The following is a 16,504-nucleotide window of genomic DNA, read 5'->3' on the forward strand; positions in this document are numbered from 1 at the left end:
AAGAAAACGAGAGAGAGAGAGAGAGAGGAGGGGGAAGGTCCTTATCGTAATACAAATAAGATACACAGTCTCTTAAGAACAAGTGTCATGCTATTTTTTTTAAGCTGGATACATCTGAGTCCTAAAGTTTCCTTCCTTATATAGACATGACTCTGTGTGTTTTCCATTTGCTCCTTGGCAGAGCAATATAAGGTTCAAAGATTAAATGTGTGGCTTACATTTTCTCCTATTTAGAGAGTGCTCTGCACTTTTGCAAATTAACTTACCTGGGAGGTCTTGGAACCCAGAACCTTGATTTTAAACTGATCTGGCCAAAGTACCTTTAGTCCCAATAATATTTCTGAGAGTAGCATTAGGGAAATGTTTGCCCTTGGAGAAAGGCAAACACATATCTATTTTTCAAATTCAGCAAGAGCCAAATGCACTTTTAGATTATAAAAAATGTTTTGCTAAACACTGTTTTGTAGTCTCTATATGGAAAAATTATAGGAAGATACAATTCTGAGCCAACTGCTAGTGAAGATGCTATTTATGGCCACACATAACGAAATAAACCCCTTAGTTATGAATCAGTTATTATATTTCACTGAACTCCAACTGTTTCTTTCTCGCTGCTTAATTTCATCCTAGCTTTTGTTATTGTGCCTAAAGAAACCATTTTAACATTTTTCTCACATGCACTTTGAGAATCAAAAATTCCATCTACAAGTTTTTAGCCTCCTGCCTCTAATAGCTCCATTGGCTGCTCTATCTGCTTTAATAAATAATATTATCTGAGTTTGACTAGTTTTGGAATTCTAAGTAAGGTTCCTTCTTTCCTATGTTAGTTATTATTCCTCTACAGAGGAAAAAGAGTCATTTCCTATACAGTGTGCTGAGATTGAGAGAGAAAAAAGGAGGAAGAGGGAGAGAAGGAGAGGGAGAGAAACAGAAAGAGAGAGAGACAGACAGAAACAGAGACAAAAACACAAAAGGAGATTGAATATGAGAGAGAGGCAGAGATAGAGAGAGACACAGAAAGAGAGAAAGAAGAGAGTGAAAAGGTGAGAGAAGAAAGACAGGGGAAGGATTGGGGAAGAAAGAGGGAGAGAGATAAATACAAAGAGTAAAAGAGACAGGAGGGGACACAGGTGGAAATGGAAAAGGAGAGGATGAGGGGGAGGGAGAAAGGAGAGAAAGGAGAGGGAAGGAGGGCTAGGGAGAAGAGGAACAGAGACAGAGACAGAGAAACAGAAGGACAGGACAAGGGACAGAGACAGACCTAGAGACAGAGAGACCTAGAGAAAGAGAGAAGCAGAGACAGAGACAGAGAGACAGAAAGCAAGATGAGAGTGAAAAAGAGAAGGAAAAAAGAAAAAGGAGGAGGTAGAGAGAGAGTGAGGAGAGGGACTATGGAAGAGAAAGACAGGAAGGGAAGTAAGAGGCGAGGAAAGAGGCAGAGGGAGAGGAAGAGAGGGACTTGGGGTGGGGGGGAAGGGGGAAAGACAGAGAGAGGCAGAAAGGACAGGGAGTGGGTGAGGTGGACAGATATTAGGGGAAAGGGGAAACACAGAATGCAAAATGGGAAAAGAAAGTAGACACAGGCCACATTATCTGCAAAGGGAGATCTTTCCACTTCAAGATCGTTGGAGAATTACAACTGATTCTATTCGAATTTCATTCAGAAACCCTACCTACATGAGACCCTAATACTCCACAATCTGGCTTTATCTGTCATTTTCAGGTAGCCAGACTCACTCTGAAGGGTGTGGGTTTCTCAGGCAACTTCAGTCAGTGTTTTCACTACATAGAGATAGATAGATAGATAGATAGATAGATAGATAGATAGATAGATAGATAGAGACATTACATGTGATATGATAGATAATATTAATATACAACATATAATATGTATATATTATATGTACATAATATATCTATATATACATATCAAGAAGTAGAGGAAATTTTCTAAAAATTATTTTTGGTTGGTCTTGGGGCTTGAACTCAGTGCCTGGGCCCTGTCCCTGAGTTCTTTTGCACAAGGCTAGCACTCTACCACTTGAGCTATAGTACCACTTCTGGTTTTCTGGTGGCTAATTGGAGATAACTGTCTCATGGACTTTCTTGCCTGGGCTGGTTTTGAACCTTAATCCTTAGATCTCAGCCTACTAAATAGCTAGGATTACAGGCATGAGCCACTGGCTCCCAACTTGGAAATTTTCTTTAAAAAATTGCACAACCAGCCGGGCGCTGGTGGCTCACGCCTGTAATCCTAGCTACTCAGGAGGCTGAGATCTGAGGATCGCGGTTCAGAGCCAGCCCGGGCAGGAGAGACCGTGAGACTCCTATCTCCAATAAACCACCAGAAAACCGGAAGTGGCGCTGTAGCTCAAGTGGTAGAGCGCTTGCTTTGAGCTGAAGAGCTGAGGGACAGCGCCCAGGCCGAGAGTTCAAGCCCCACGACCAACAAAAAAAAAAAAAAATTGCACAACCAAATAAAAAATAAAAATTCATATGACAGGATAAATTAAATTCTGTGAAGAACTGAAGAATGATGTGAACACAGAAAATCACTGATGGATTTTTAGTTATCGGTAATTGAATTAGGTATAGTGAGGTTTTAGAAATAGTGTGGAGAAAGTTGGTGTTTGAAATTGGGAAATAAATGAGTTTTTATCTGGGTAAGAGAGTACAGAAATTTAAATGACCTCCCAGTTCAGAAAGAAATATACTCAACACCCAACTTATATTACTTTAACCCTTCTGTAATCACCTTTAATATAACATTTTTTTAAGAATAAAAAATACGAGTGTCATGTTTGATCTTTATACACTTGAGAAGGAAAACTAATGGACCTGCTATGTAAAACAGAATTCATCAAATAATTAAGCATAGATCTATCATGTGAGTCAGAAATTCCATCTGTGTTTTATCCAAAAGAATAGAAATCAGCATGTCAAGGGGGATATTAAATTTCCCAGGATCATTGATTGCAGTATGGTTTACAACAACCGTGATGTGATATCAACCTTAGTGTCTATTCACTGCTGCATGAATAAAGAATATGTGGTTTGTAGATACAATGGAATATTATTCAGCCCGGAAAAAAACGAGAACCTGCAATATTCAATATTGCAGATGAATTCTGAAGACATTACAATAAAGGAAATAAACCCGGCTCCAGAGGACAGACCCTGCATGATTGCAGTCACATGCAATGTTCAATAGTTAAACGGATCAGAGAATAATGATTGCCAGGGGCTAGATGGCAGGGAAAATGAAGAGTTGCTAATCAATAAGCATATCTTTAATTATGAAAAATGAATACTTCTAGAAATCTGCTTATAGAACATTTGTGCCTGTAGGTAATGAAACTGTGCTGTGCACTTAAAATAGTGTAGGAGGGTAGTTCTCAGATTAAGTGCTTTTATACACACTCACATACACACACACAAGCTAGGTCACCAGGTCTTTTCACAAAACACAAACTATTGCAAGACTAAGGAAGAACTCAGCCAATACACATTGTACAGACCAAATTAAAATACCAAGTTCTATTCAGCAGGAAACATTTCTGCTTTAAAATCACTGGAAATCATGCCTGTAAGGAGTATTCTCATAAAAAGAGCTCATTAACAGCTAGTCTGGTAACTGAGATGCATTATTAAAATGCCTGAATACCAAAAAGAAAAAAAATAATGTGATGCTCTTATGTTGAGTGGGTACTTGTATTCAAGAGAGGAATTAGGACAACAGAACACTGTGGTCACTGCGATAATGTGCCAACCTCCTATTCTGCTTACTGAATGGACCTTGTTCCTACCTTTAATTTAAGCAGCTCATTCTAGGTGAATTCTCTGAAAGCAACAGGAAGCAATTACTTGAGAGACAGTCATGGTAACCATCTCAAAACCATGTCCACGATAGACCAGAAATAAGCACACTGAGAATGGAGCAACGGGCCACAGAGACTTTATGTGAAAGCATGGAGTTATTTTTAAGACCTTCTCTGTGCTATAGATAATGGTCTTCAGTATAATACCTGCATATTATCGGTTTTTTTTCAAGTATGCTTGTCAGAACGTATGGATCAGTATGTATCAGCTAGCACCATCACACTCCTCAGGTAAGAGTCCATAACTTCACAGAGTATGTGCAGACAACCATCTGACTGACAGCCCTGTACGGGAGAGGGGTGGGTGGAGGGGCTCATCCTAATAAGACTGTGTCTCTGCTTCCTTTTTCCAGAAACCTGCGATCATTCTGAACACTTCCTAAGGTGTTGAGGGAATAGTATCATACACTAGTGGCTTAGAAGGTACTCCGTCTCATCAAATAAAAATAGTATTTCTTCCCTTTACCTCCCTGAGCACAATAAAGTTCACAGCCAATAGTCACAAACCTGTATCAAGTGTGAGAGAGAGGAATAAGAAACACCCCTACCTATACTCTGGTTAAAACCCAGAGAATGTGTTTGATTTCCTTCTTTCCTGATTATGCATCCTGGCTTTGATGAGACAATATCAGAATGAAGTGTTTATTATTTTAATTAAAAATGTTCATGGTAAGTGGAAGAATGAAAGGAAATGGACTCATGGGGGCATGCTTTTCAAACCTCAGTCCATTTTGGTTTCTCTTTTGCTTCCCAGTTACCATGAGGTAAACAGAATGCCTTAGCCACACAAGCAAAGGCCCAACCTCGCATGGCCAACCAACCATGGTCTGAGACCACAAAACCAGAGCAATTAAACCTTTCAGTTTTTAATATATTGATTTGCTCATGTATTTTGTCACAGTACAGGAAAGTCAAGTACCAGACTTATGTTCACATGTAATGTGTTCTTCACTATTCCTGCAGTGTTGAAAAGTTGGTCTTTCTATTCTTAAATGGAGATGATGAATGAGCATAAAATATCACAATTTGAAACAATTACTCTACTTGCACATGTCCTGACATACCTTAATCAATGCTTAGTAAAAATATTTATAGCAGTAAAGGGAAGATTAGATCAAATGAATTTAATTATATAGTATTTGGTGTATAACTTAACAAAATAGATCATTCTGTGCATACAGTTAGCCACCTTTAAAAGATGAAGCTCAGACAAAAGGAAATACTCATTTTAATTTGCATTTCAAATAAGAAACTGGTGGTGGCTTACCTTTAATTAACTGGTTAATTCCAACAGAGACAACATATTATTCAGTAAGCTCATTTAATCATGCCAGTAGCCCTGAGAGGAAGATGTATTATCCCATACCGAAGACCAAACCCAGTCTCAGAGAACTCCTGAGACTGACAATCTTATTGGGAACCAAACAGGGCATGATATGAAACATATTTTGCCTAAGTTCAAAATGGGTTTCCCTTTAACTAATTTACCTAATTCTATTCTATATCACTGATAGACATATGTTATGTTACAGCATGAGATGAATAATGCCTAATACCGAATGTTTCTGTCTGGAAGACAAAAGGTAAGACCATGAATAGTTCTATTGGTCTCTATTTTCTCTATACAGAGCCATAGGTAAGGATCAGACACAGAGCATCTTACAGTACTTCTAAAATACATGGTGTTTCAAGCAAGGCAATGTGTTCTATGAAGAAGTTTCATAAGAAGTTGACCAACCAGCAAATAACTGCATGTTTTTACCATGTTGCATGCCACTACAGCTTCTTTCTTGCTGGATGGTGAAACAGATAGTATCAGGAATGATGGACACCTTTCTAGTCAGCATACAAAATAAGCTAGTCCTCAAAAAAAGGAAACCCATCACTCTACACTTGCCTGAGAGACTCATAAGGAAGTGTTCACTGCTCTGGCTAGTCAGAAAATTTAATTTTCTACTCAAAATTAACCAATAGTACAGAGACAGAGGAAAGAAAGCTGCTCTCCACAAGCCAGCTGGCCGGGGAGGGGGGCTGTCCACGTATAGAACTGATGCAAAGGTCAGTGGAGGCTTCTGACATTCTTGTTTCCTGGAGCTAAGCCAACTCTGGTCAGCATAGTGTGGGAGGCAACAATGCTTGATAAGAAATGCACTCATTACCTTGCTCATATAACTGTAACCCCTCTGTACAGTATTTTCACAATTAAAAAAAACTTATTAAAAAAGCCAAAAAAATCCATTGTAAATGCTTTGAAAGAGTCTTCCTCCCTTCTTGGGATGGGACCATGGATGTCTAGACACTGGTTCTTGCCTGACATCTATCAGATACACAGATATGTCTGTGCCATCAAATTGTACTTTACCTGTCCATCTCTGATGAATAACTCAGCCTCAGCTCTCTTTACCTTGCCCGAAAACGACATGTTTTCAAAGCTGGATGGCTGTTGTTGCTGAATAGCCCCTACCTCCTGGGCACCAAACTTTGCAAACAGTGACAGTAAGCAGCAACAGTAATAATCAATTACCTCGAGAAACACTCCTTGATTCCCTGAGGCCTGGTATTATTGTCAGTGAGTCTCCGTGAGGCACCAGTAGAATGGATAGATTAGAGAATGGGCAAATGGAAGTGGGGATTTATGAGCCAGGATTTAAACTCAGCTCTCCCAATTCAAGGTCACTTTCATTTTGTCACGAAAAGCCTCTTCAACCTCTTCTCTAGCTGATGAACAAAGTGCCTCTGCAGAGCAAGGGCATTCTCACTGGTGCAAAACACATACTGTTTGAAGTTGTGTGGGCGATTGCCCTAATACAACTCCTCAGGCTCCTTAGTTCGGCATAAGTCTGTGGGCTCTTTGCCCTCAAGAGTAGAAATCTTGTCAAGGCAAGGACTGACTACTAACCCTATAAGCAGTTTCTCTGCTCTACCAATCTCACTCCTTCACATTCTGTTCATGCCTGGAGGTGTGAAGATTGTGACAAGTTTTCCTTTCACAAAAATGGAAAAGCATGGAAACAAGACTCATTTGTTCATTCAACAAATGCCTCTGTCCCTATTTATGTATGCCTTCTAGCAGAAAACCATTGCAAAAGTCTGAAAACACAGTGAGAGGGTGGATGTCTGTGTCAGTTTAATTTTCTGGACACCTTCTGCCTTCCATTTAACACTTAACCTCTCATGGATATAGTTATCTTACGCAAGTAAGGGATATTCTGTAGATTTATAGTTTGTTGGATTTCTTTAGAAGTGCAAATGTCTGATAGACCATGCCTCAGTCCCTGAGGTGGAGAATTATTCTCTTTCTTTCTTGCCTTCCTTCCTTCTTTCCTTCCTTCCTTCCTTCCTTCCTTCTTTCTTTCTTTTTCCTTTCTTTCTTCCTTCCTTCCTTCTTTCCTTCCTTCCTTCCTTCTTTCCTTCCATCTTTTCTCTTTCTTTTTTTCAAGACAACTTTCTTTGTGCCCTCATGAGAGACGCTGTAATTTATTATTCTAAAATTAAGAGTAGATTATGTTAAATAGAAGAGAACATTTCTGGTCTGCAGGGTTTTATTCTCAGCCACAATGTTTCAGCACTCGAGAGTGTTGGTGAGTTAGTATATTTTAAAATAATAATAAATAATACAGTCATAATACTCAATGTACAGATGGATAGGTTTGGGAGATATGGAGGAGATGAAGGAGGGGATGCATTATACTCAAACTGGCATGCTGAACTAAAATCTCTTTGTATTAACAACTTACAGATAATTTAAAGTGCGAATAAAACTTCCAGATAATTTTTCTGCTAGAATTTCCTTGAATAAAATACTTGAAAAGGTGCCTTCACTAGATATATGTGACCTGGAAATAGAATGTGTTTTGTGTGTGCTCATATTTAGACATTGCATGTGTGCAAAGTTCACATTGACTGAACAACCCTTTCAAATGTATTCTTCCACTGAGTTTATTTTTACTTCTTTTTCTTCTTCTCCCTCTTCCCCTTCTTTTCCCTTTCTCCCTACATCTCCCTGTTGTCCAAATATTTGTATGTAAATATTTTTTACATTTATTTATTTCTAAAATGCTGTACAGAGGTTATAGTTACATTAGCAAGGTAATGAGTACATTTCCTATTGAGCATTGTTGCCTCCTCCTTTGTTTTCCTCTACTATCCCTTCCCTCCCACCTCCACAACTACACACACACCCGCCCACTCTGAAGTTGTAAAGTTCATTTTCAACATAGTGTTTTATACATCTCATTGTTACAATGAGTCAACTTGATTTTTATGTAAGCATTTTGTTTTTTATCCTTCCCCTCCCCAAATTAGATAAATGTATATACAAGATGCAGGGCACTGATATCAAATACAGTAAAATGGAAAGACTTGGAAAAAATTATATTAAGTGAATTAAGCCAGGCCCAAAGAAACATAGGTCCCATGGTTTCCCTTATTTGCAATAACTAGTACGTGTGCAGGACAAGCAGAAAAGGCCAAAAACCATGTACATATGATCATATAAGTTGATGTTAAGTAAAAGAATGCCAAGATAGAGACACAAATATCTTTTTTCTTTCTTGCTATTGCTTCTAACGTATTTATAATGTACCATGTGATTTTTGTTGCTTTGTATGTTCCTCCCCACAGTATAACCCCTATTTTCACTAAGTAAATACTTGACAGCCATGCTCAAATATATCATTAGCCAACATGCCACTTTTGGGGACTGGCAAACAAGATACAGATTTTCAGTTTGTTTTCAGAAGATAGCTATATAAACTATGACTGCTAAAAGGGGAAGGGGAATGTGTACAGTTCAACAGAAAAAAAATAGAATTGGAAGCTGGGCACCAGTGGCTCATAACTGTAATCCTAACTACTCAGGAGGCTGAGATGTGAGGATTACAATTCAAAGCCAGCACAGACACTGCAATCCATAAGATTCTTATCTCTGATAAACCACCAGGAAACTGGAAGTGGTGCTGTGGCTCAAGTGGTAGAGTGCTAGCCTTGAGCTGAAGAATTGAGAGACTGTGCGTAGGCCCAGAGTTCAAGCCCCACGACTGACAAAAAAAATAAATAAAGTAAAATGAGAGCCTCATTTCTAAATCAAGCAGAAAAATTTAATAAAATATTATTTCTCATCCTTGGAAAATCTCTGAACATGAAAACTACAAATAAAAGGTATTTTTCAAATGACAGTGAAAGTGTTTTTGTCTAAGACACATCAGACCAAATATGCTGACCTATCAGAATGCAGATGAACTGAGAAGATGATTTCAAAGCCAGATAGCAAGTCCAGAAATAAGATAGGAAGCTATAAATGCATTGACACAGAGGTCTCATGTGCCCATGTTCTAATATATATTTCATTGCAACTTTCAAAGGAGACAGAATGAAAACAGACAATGCCTCCTTTTTTAGTACTGAAAAATAATAACGTAAAAAATACAAAGATCAGACTGGGAAAGTGGCTCAATGGTAGAGCGCTTGCCTTGCATGCCTGAGGCCCTGGGTTCGATTCCTCAGCACCACATAAACAAAAAGAAAAAACCCAGAAGTGGCACTGTGGCTCAAGTGGTAGAGCACTAGCCTTGAGCTGAAGAGCTGAGGGACAGCATCTAGGCCCAGAGTTCAAGACCCATGACTGGACCCCCCCAAAAAAAGTATATATAAAGGCCCCACACAAATGTGTTGAAAAGTCCCTGAAATTGCTCATCTTTGTTAAGCTTTTCAAGAATAACTAAATTTGTGTTAATGTTCTTGGATCCATACATTGAATTTAGCTTTTAGAAGGCAGCCATATTTATGTGTGTGTACACACACACACACACACACACACACACACGTGTGTGTGTGTGTGTGTATTCCCAAAGGAAAGCTTATTCAATGCGTATGTATTACATACATTACATACAATGAGTATGTAATGTCATTTTGTACTGATTCACTTGCCATTTGAGACAGTATTTAGTTTAAAAGAGAAATACCTTATAGGGCTAGAAGTGATATCAGGGTCACGAGCAGTCACTTGACCGATCACAGAGTTCAGAGCAGCATTTTCATGAACTTCGAGGAGGTAAGTCGGTGAAGAGAAGACAGGAGGCTCATCAGCATCTTCAACAACAATCTTCACAGTTGCCGTATCTTTAAAGGGTCCCCTACCACTGAATCGTGGATCAATATGGACATTGGCTGCCTCGACCTTCAGTGTATAGGATTTTTTGGTCTCAAAGTCCAGCGGCTGTTAAGAAATGACAAAGATAAATGTTACTCATTAATGATCCCAAGAGCAGAACAAATGAGGAAATGCTAATAAATAAATGTTGTGTGCATTTAAGCCCATTTGGGTGTCTTAATGAGATCCACCACCACCCCCGCCCTACACTCCAGATCAACCTGTAAATTCTACAGGCATTTATTGATATCTATTTATTATACAAGCTCAGTGAATCTAATCTCCTATTGTTTCAGTTTGTGTTGCTCCTTTCACTTGGAATTTGCAAAAATATTCACAGTCATGAATTGTGCCATCAAAATTTCACTTCAGAGTCATAATAAAATTTTACTAGTTACGCCGTGACCTGCATACTAATCAGCTAGTTAAATCAGGCCTCTGCCTGTAGGAGATAAGGAAGCAGGGAACACAATCTCTATCTGGAAAGAATATTTAATCATTTCTCCAACAGTGTGTGAACAGTAAAGAAGTAGAAATGATCATTGTTTGGTCCAAGGAGACATTAGGAAGCATCATTTAGCATTAATCCAAACAACGAGTGTTTTCTTATTCCATTTCCAAAGCATTGCTTCTCTGCTGATCATGTGGCAGAAATGAGGTTTATTCGTTTATAGACTATGCTTAGAAAGTCCTTATTAAGAGTACCAACCTGCTATGGGGCAAGTGGACAGATAAAGACATAATCTATGCAGATACAAACTACTTGTATTTATACTTAGAAGGAAGATAAGGGCAGAATAAATAGATAAAACAAGCTCTGACTTGCATACAGGAATTACTTAAAAACAAGTTGAAATAATCTCATTGCTTCATTACTGGTGATATTTCTTACATCTTAATACTCCATTCCATAACAATCAGAGAGATGTTTTGTCAGTGACCTATGTAAATGAAGTTAGGTAAAAGAACAGAGCTTCTTTTATAAACCAGGTGCTTGTCCATATGAAAACACTTAAAGGCAAACACTTGGTATCTTATAATACTCAGATTTCAAGAAGGCAAGGCTGTCAAAATTCAGGGGGATTGTTCATGCCTGCATTACAATTTCTCATAAGGAACACAACTTTAAATCTGCAATGCAAATTAAAAAAATAAGACTCTAGAACACAAACTATACCACTGGAGCCTTTCATATTTTTTGTGTAAATTTAAATATGCATTCTTATTTCAAAATTTCATGTTGATATTTTATATTTGAGTACAGATCTCAAATGTAAAAGGAGACTTAGCTTCCTCACCCCAAATCCTTTCTGATGAACAATGCAAACACTTGCTTTCATGTTGATTCTGAATTGAGTGCACACATCTATCTCCACGAATAGATGATTCTATGCAAGCGTATTTCCAAACTGCCACTCACTGCTACTGTGACAATTTTGCAGAATTCAAGTTCCTCTCAAACACTGCTCTATATAATAGGTTATATTTGAATGTTTAAGTTTTATTTTGCTGTGTAAAATTGTATATATGTATGAGGGATGATAAGAGGTTTTGATACATTTGAATACTGTAGATTCCATCAAGCTAATTCACAGTTCTATCACCACATTAATATCAACTTTTGATGGAAAGGGGAATATTATAAATCTCTCTTGCTATATAGTAGTCTTTTGTGGTCACAATGTGCCTCAGTATATAATTGCAGCTTACGGTTACAGCTAGATACCCTGGACACTCTACTCAACATCTTTCCCATTCCCAGTCTCTGTTGATTTTGTGGGCCTTTTCCCTAGGGATCAATTTCTGTAAACTCTCTCTCTAAAAAAAAAGGCTGAGGACCAGCCTGCACCTGGAAAGAGAAGTGGGACCCCCCTCCACAGTTCATCCCTCGATTTGCTTTACCAATAACGCCAGACCAGGAAGCTTCCTTGTGCGGAATATCTTTTCATTTGTAAGTTTGACATAACAGAGCATATGCAAACACATCAGTGTCCTTAGTACTCTACTAGGCATAGACAGTAGGCCTATAAATCATAGAAATATGAATTCTTATTCTCTAAAGTAAATTCACATGTTTCTCGGTAACACTGCATACAACATATGTTTCCAAGTTTAGGAATCACAGGGAATAAAAACACAGCGAAGAGCTAATTGTTTCAGTTTAGAAAAACACCTTATGGCAGCCAAAGATAGCAGTTAATAAAAACAATAAAAGTGATATTAGGGGTTATTAGCCGAAGAAAATGTGATTCTGAGTTCTTCAGTAATTGACTCAAGTATAATTACACCGCAAAGTTCTTTCAAATGGGGGTTTTAAAATATTTTGCAACTCTTTATTCTGAACTGCAGCCAGGATCCTGATAGGAAGATAATCTTGCTCAAAGTTCAAATAAATGCCACTATTTTCTCCAGCATTGATTTCTAACATTATTGTTTCACAAAAATATATCCAGAAAATCCCAGCTTTCCATGATTAATATCTCTAGAGCTCAGGCTTATCATCCTAGCTACTTAGGAGGCTGAGCTTTAAAGATGGCCAGTCCAGACAGGAAAGTCTGAGACACTCTTAGTCTCCAATTAACCAGAATAAAAGGAGGCAAATGTGAAGGTGTGGCTCAAGTGTTAGCTTCCCAACCTTGAGTAAAAAAGAAACAAGAGCAATAGGCCTTGAGTTCAAGGCCCAGTACTAGAAAAACAAAAACAGCCCAATAGAACTTGGGGAAATGTCTGTGCATTCTGGGGAGAGATTTTAGGAAGCAGGGAAGGAGAAATCAGAATGATATAAGGAAAGACTAACAGGTATTGAACTTGTCCCATAAGCCATGTACCTAGGAGCTGTTTCCTGATATAATATAAACAGCAGCTAATCCACTTTAGTTCTCCCTTGGTTGAGGAGTCCTTTAAGGTTATGGCCTTTTCTACATGGCCTTGTACAAAACCTGAGTGACTTCTGTGGCTTAGAGAACATCACCTAAGAAGGTAAATATCAGAGGAGAGGCCAGCTCATCACGGTAATTATCTACTGGTGCTCCCATGGTACTGTGGAGTTCCACCAAAGGGAGTAGAGATGCTAAGAGGAAAATCTAAATGTCTACTAGCTCTAAGATTTGGTCCATTTACTCATCTACACTTCGAAAGCCAAGTTTCAAAGATAATTTTGAAAATGAATTAAATGTTCTTCAGTTTACCTTTCTTAATCGTATGATGCCGTCCTGGGCCTGGGCATCGGAAGTGATCTCGAAGAGCGCCGTTCCATCTCCGTCAATGATGTCATATGAGGATTGTGCATTTTCCCCAATGTCCTGGTCGTTGGCCTTGACCCTTCCGATGGCAGTGCCAAGAACCACATCCTCAGGTACCGAAAAGTGATACAGACCTTTGGAAAGGGGAGAAACATTCACTCGTTGGAGTGATAAAGACTTTCAGGCCACCTCCCTTGTGGCTGGGCATTCCTACAGACACTACCAAGACAGTGAGAGAAAAGACAGAAATACTGATTTCTCTTGTGCAATGTGCCATCCTTTAAATAAATCAGAGAGAAATATTCCCCCCAAGAAGTGAACGCTCATCAAGATTCTTCTGAGATAAGGAACTTCCACAACCTTACATTACCAAGAACATATTTGTCATGGCTTTTTCAGTGGCTTTATGAGTGAGTCCCTCTGAATGTTTTCAGTTTGCTGTATAATCTACACGGACTGCCCATGGGGATATTCACTGTTGCCCAACATAAAATATTAGGCTAATTTCGGCACCAAAAGATGCAATGTGTAGCACATTGAAAGTCACTTTTGAGCTTTACTTTTAAATTTACAGACTTTCAGACCTGTTTTGATAAAATCCAATTACTACATCTCTGCTGTGCCCAGAAGCAAGCACTTCAGACACATGAAACACTCTTCTTGTTACTAAAGGTTCCGTTGCTCTGAAGATGAACATCGCTACCTTGAAAACTCCCTAGGCAAAATACAATTACTGTGTATTTTCCTTCTCCTCTGGGGACAGTAAAACGTGTCTAATTAGTGGCATTTGTCCTATTTTTATTCAAATCATTTGGTTGTGATGTGCCACTCATTTTTACTGGTGTACTGGAAGCTGGTGGTGCTCAGACTGTAATCTCTGGTCATTACTATTTTGGCATTTATCTGTCCTACCTTTATTCAGGCCTACTACAACTTCGCTTTGCCTAAAGGCTAACCCTGTTATTCACACGTGATTTTACCCATTGCTTGGCAGGCCAAGCAGATATCAAACATGCCCAAGCATTAGTACATAAAATCTGGGACTTCTCCTTTCTCTAGTAGAATAATTGGGAGTTATTTCTTTTCTTTTACTTCTTTCTAATCCTCCATGTTTTCCTCAGTTTGATTAAGTGCTATGCCCCCACAGTGTGGTAGAAGATTGGATCATGTACTTGTATTTATTTCTCCCCTCTCCTTCTCTCTTTCTCTCCCTCCCATCTCTCCCCCCCCTTTCTCTGGTGTTCCTTGGGAAACGTAAATAATTTATGCTTAATTTAAAAAAAAATCTCACTATCTATTCTGGTGAATCCAAACTCAAAAAAACAGGTCATTTTATTCTCTTGCAATTACAAGGGGGAAAGTAAGCATTTAATGAACTGTAAGTACAAAAGGAAAAATTGAACCTGGAGAATATCACTTCATTCTTGTTTGAACTCAATCACTGGAGGCCTTGGATGTAGTCATTTTTATTTTACCGAATGTAACAAGATTGGTTTAGTTAAGGACAGAAGTATTTTCCAAGAAGGAGCACCTTTTTTTACTTAATGTTTGGGAAATGAAATCTCCTAGAATTCTGTAGTCAAAGAGCTGGGGAAGAAAAGCGTTTTCTAGAAAGTTTTGCCCTAAGGTAAGCACCTAAATTCATGGTTTTAAGCAGATTTCTCCCAAATCTCTCATAATTGATGCATTGTTTGAATGTTCTTCAAACATTTTATTCCTGAAAACATTGGAGACTGCCTTCTAGGTACATTTATTAAGTAAATAAGCCATTTTGGAGTCTCACCCTGGTACCAATCCTACCTCAGCTAGCTTTGAAATACCAAACAATGGGACATTTCCTACCCAATGCTATCCTGTTCTTTCTCTTCATCTGCATCAGTGTGATCAAAACTAATAGTCATTAGATCAAAGAAAGAAATACTTTGGAAATTATCTCTCACTTTTGAGCAGATATAATACTTTTTCTGAGAAAGAAGGATTGTGTATTACTGCATTAGTTGTAATGACAATTGGGAAAGATATCAAGAATTAAGGGAAAGGGATATAAGAAATTATGCTCTTTCAATAATTTTGTGGAAAAAAAGGGTTGAATTATTGTTCAATTTATGATTTGGCAGCTATAAACGCTGTTCTTCCTTTCAAAATTTTATTTTTATCTTTAAGTAGTTGTACAAAGACATTGCCATTTAACAATGTAGTATATGAATATCATGAATCTTAATCAATGTCACCCTTTTCATTATTCCCCTTCATCCCTCCCATCTCTACCCCTTCCTCCCATTTCCTTAATTTTGTAGAGTGTGTATTGACTTGTATGAATACTTCTTCTCTATTCTTTCTGCCTTGAAATTCCTACAGGTAAATTCTCAAGTTACATCAAATGTCTCACTTTCAATTCTTCTGGGTGGTCAGCCCCTCCTCTCCTATATCCCCTGTCTTTTCCCCTCTTTTTAAGACTAGTTCTATTTGGTCCTTTCTATCCCAGTAAAAAAAAAAGCACAAGAGGCATCTAATCTAATATTGTAAATATGATCACCTACCTTATTTATTTAAAAAAATACAATCAATCCTTAGGTGTTGACCATGCTGAATTTCAAAGCATTTACCAAACCAGTATTTTATCTTATTTCTACAATTACCTTCTTGTCTTGCCAGGGAAAGATATCTTTAACTTGAATGTTTACAAATAACTACAAAATGAGGTATAATGTAAAGATTAGTAGGCTGATTTTTATTCCCTCTTACTTTACTGGTACAAATTCAATCACTCTGCTTAAAACTTAAAATATTTCCCTGGATTTCCAATGACCATAAGATGGAGATTATGGTATTTTACATATACAAATACAACAGAGTTCTGCCTAAATGATCCAATACTCTTACGATCAGTTCCTCTCCTTCTGTGCTTAGCTACCTTGAAATAATTTTTATCCCCATACAAGATCTTATACATTGCATATAAACATACTATATAGGTTTCAGAGATACAATGACATTTTGATATACCTCAGAAAGATATTTGCATTGTTCAATGAAACATTATTCACAATAGCCAAGAAATAGAATCCATGTAATTATCAATGAGTTTAGTAATAGAGGACTGGGTAAAGAAGTTATGAAATATATATATATATATATATACACATGCATGCACACATATGTATACATATGTATATGCATGTGTACAAAGAATGGAGTACTATTGAGCCTTAAACTTTATCTTGCTGTTT

General features: G+C 37.9%; 1 protein-coding gene across 2 annotated transcripts in view; it reads right to left on the reverse strand.

The window, feature by feature from the left end:
- The window catches only part of Cdh8 (cadherin 8, type 2), a 354,170-nt gene that overhangs the window by 129,466 nt on the left and 208,200 nt on the right, over window positions 1–16,504 (reverse strand). For both annotated transcript variants that reach the window (XM_013012785.1, XM_013012784.1), the window contains 2 exons: window positions 13,221–13,408; window positions 9,845–10,098 (listed from right to left, as the gene is read on the reverse strand). In XM_013012785.1, coding sequence (XP_012868239.1) covers window positions 9,845–10,098; window positions 13,221–13,408 — 442 coding nt within the window. The remainder of the gene's footprint in view (window positions 1–9,844; window positions 10,099–13,220; window positions 13,409–16,504) is intronic.

The sequence above is a fragment of the Dipodomys ordii genome, unplaced genomic scaffold, assembly GCF_000151885.1.
Source record: "Dipodomys ordii isolate 6190 unplaced genomic scaffold, Dord_2.0 Scaffold18, whole genome shotgun sequence".
In the NCBI taxonomy this organism is placed as follows: Eukaryota; Metazoa; Chordata; class Mammalia; order Rodentia; family Heteromyidae; genus Dipodomys; species Dipodomys ordii.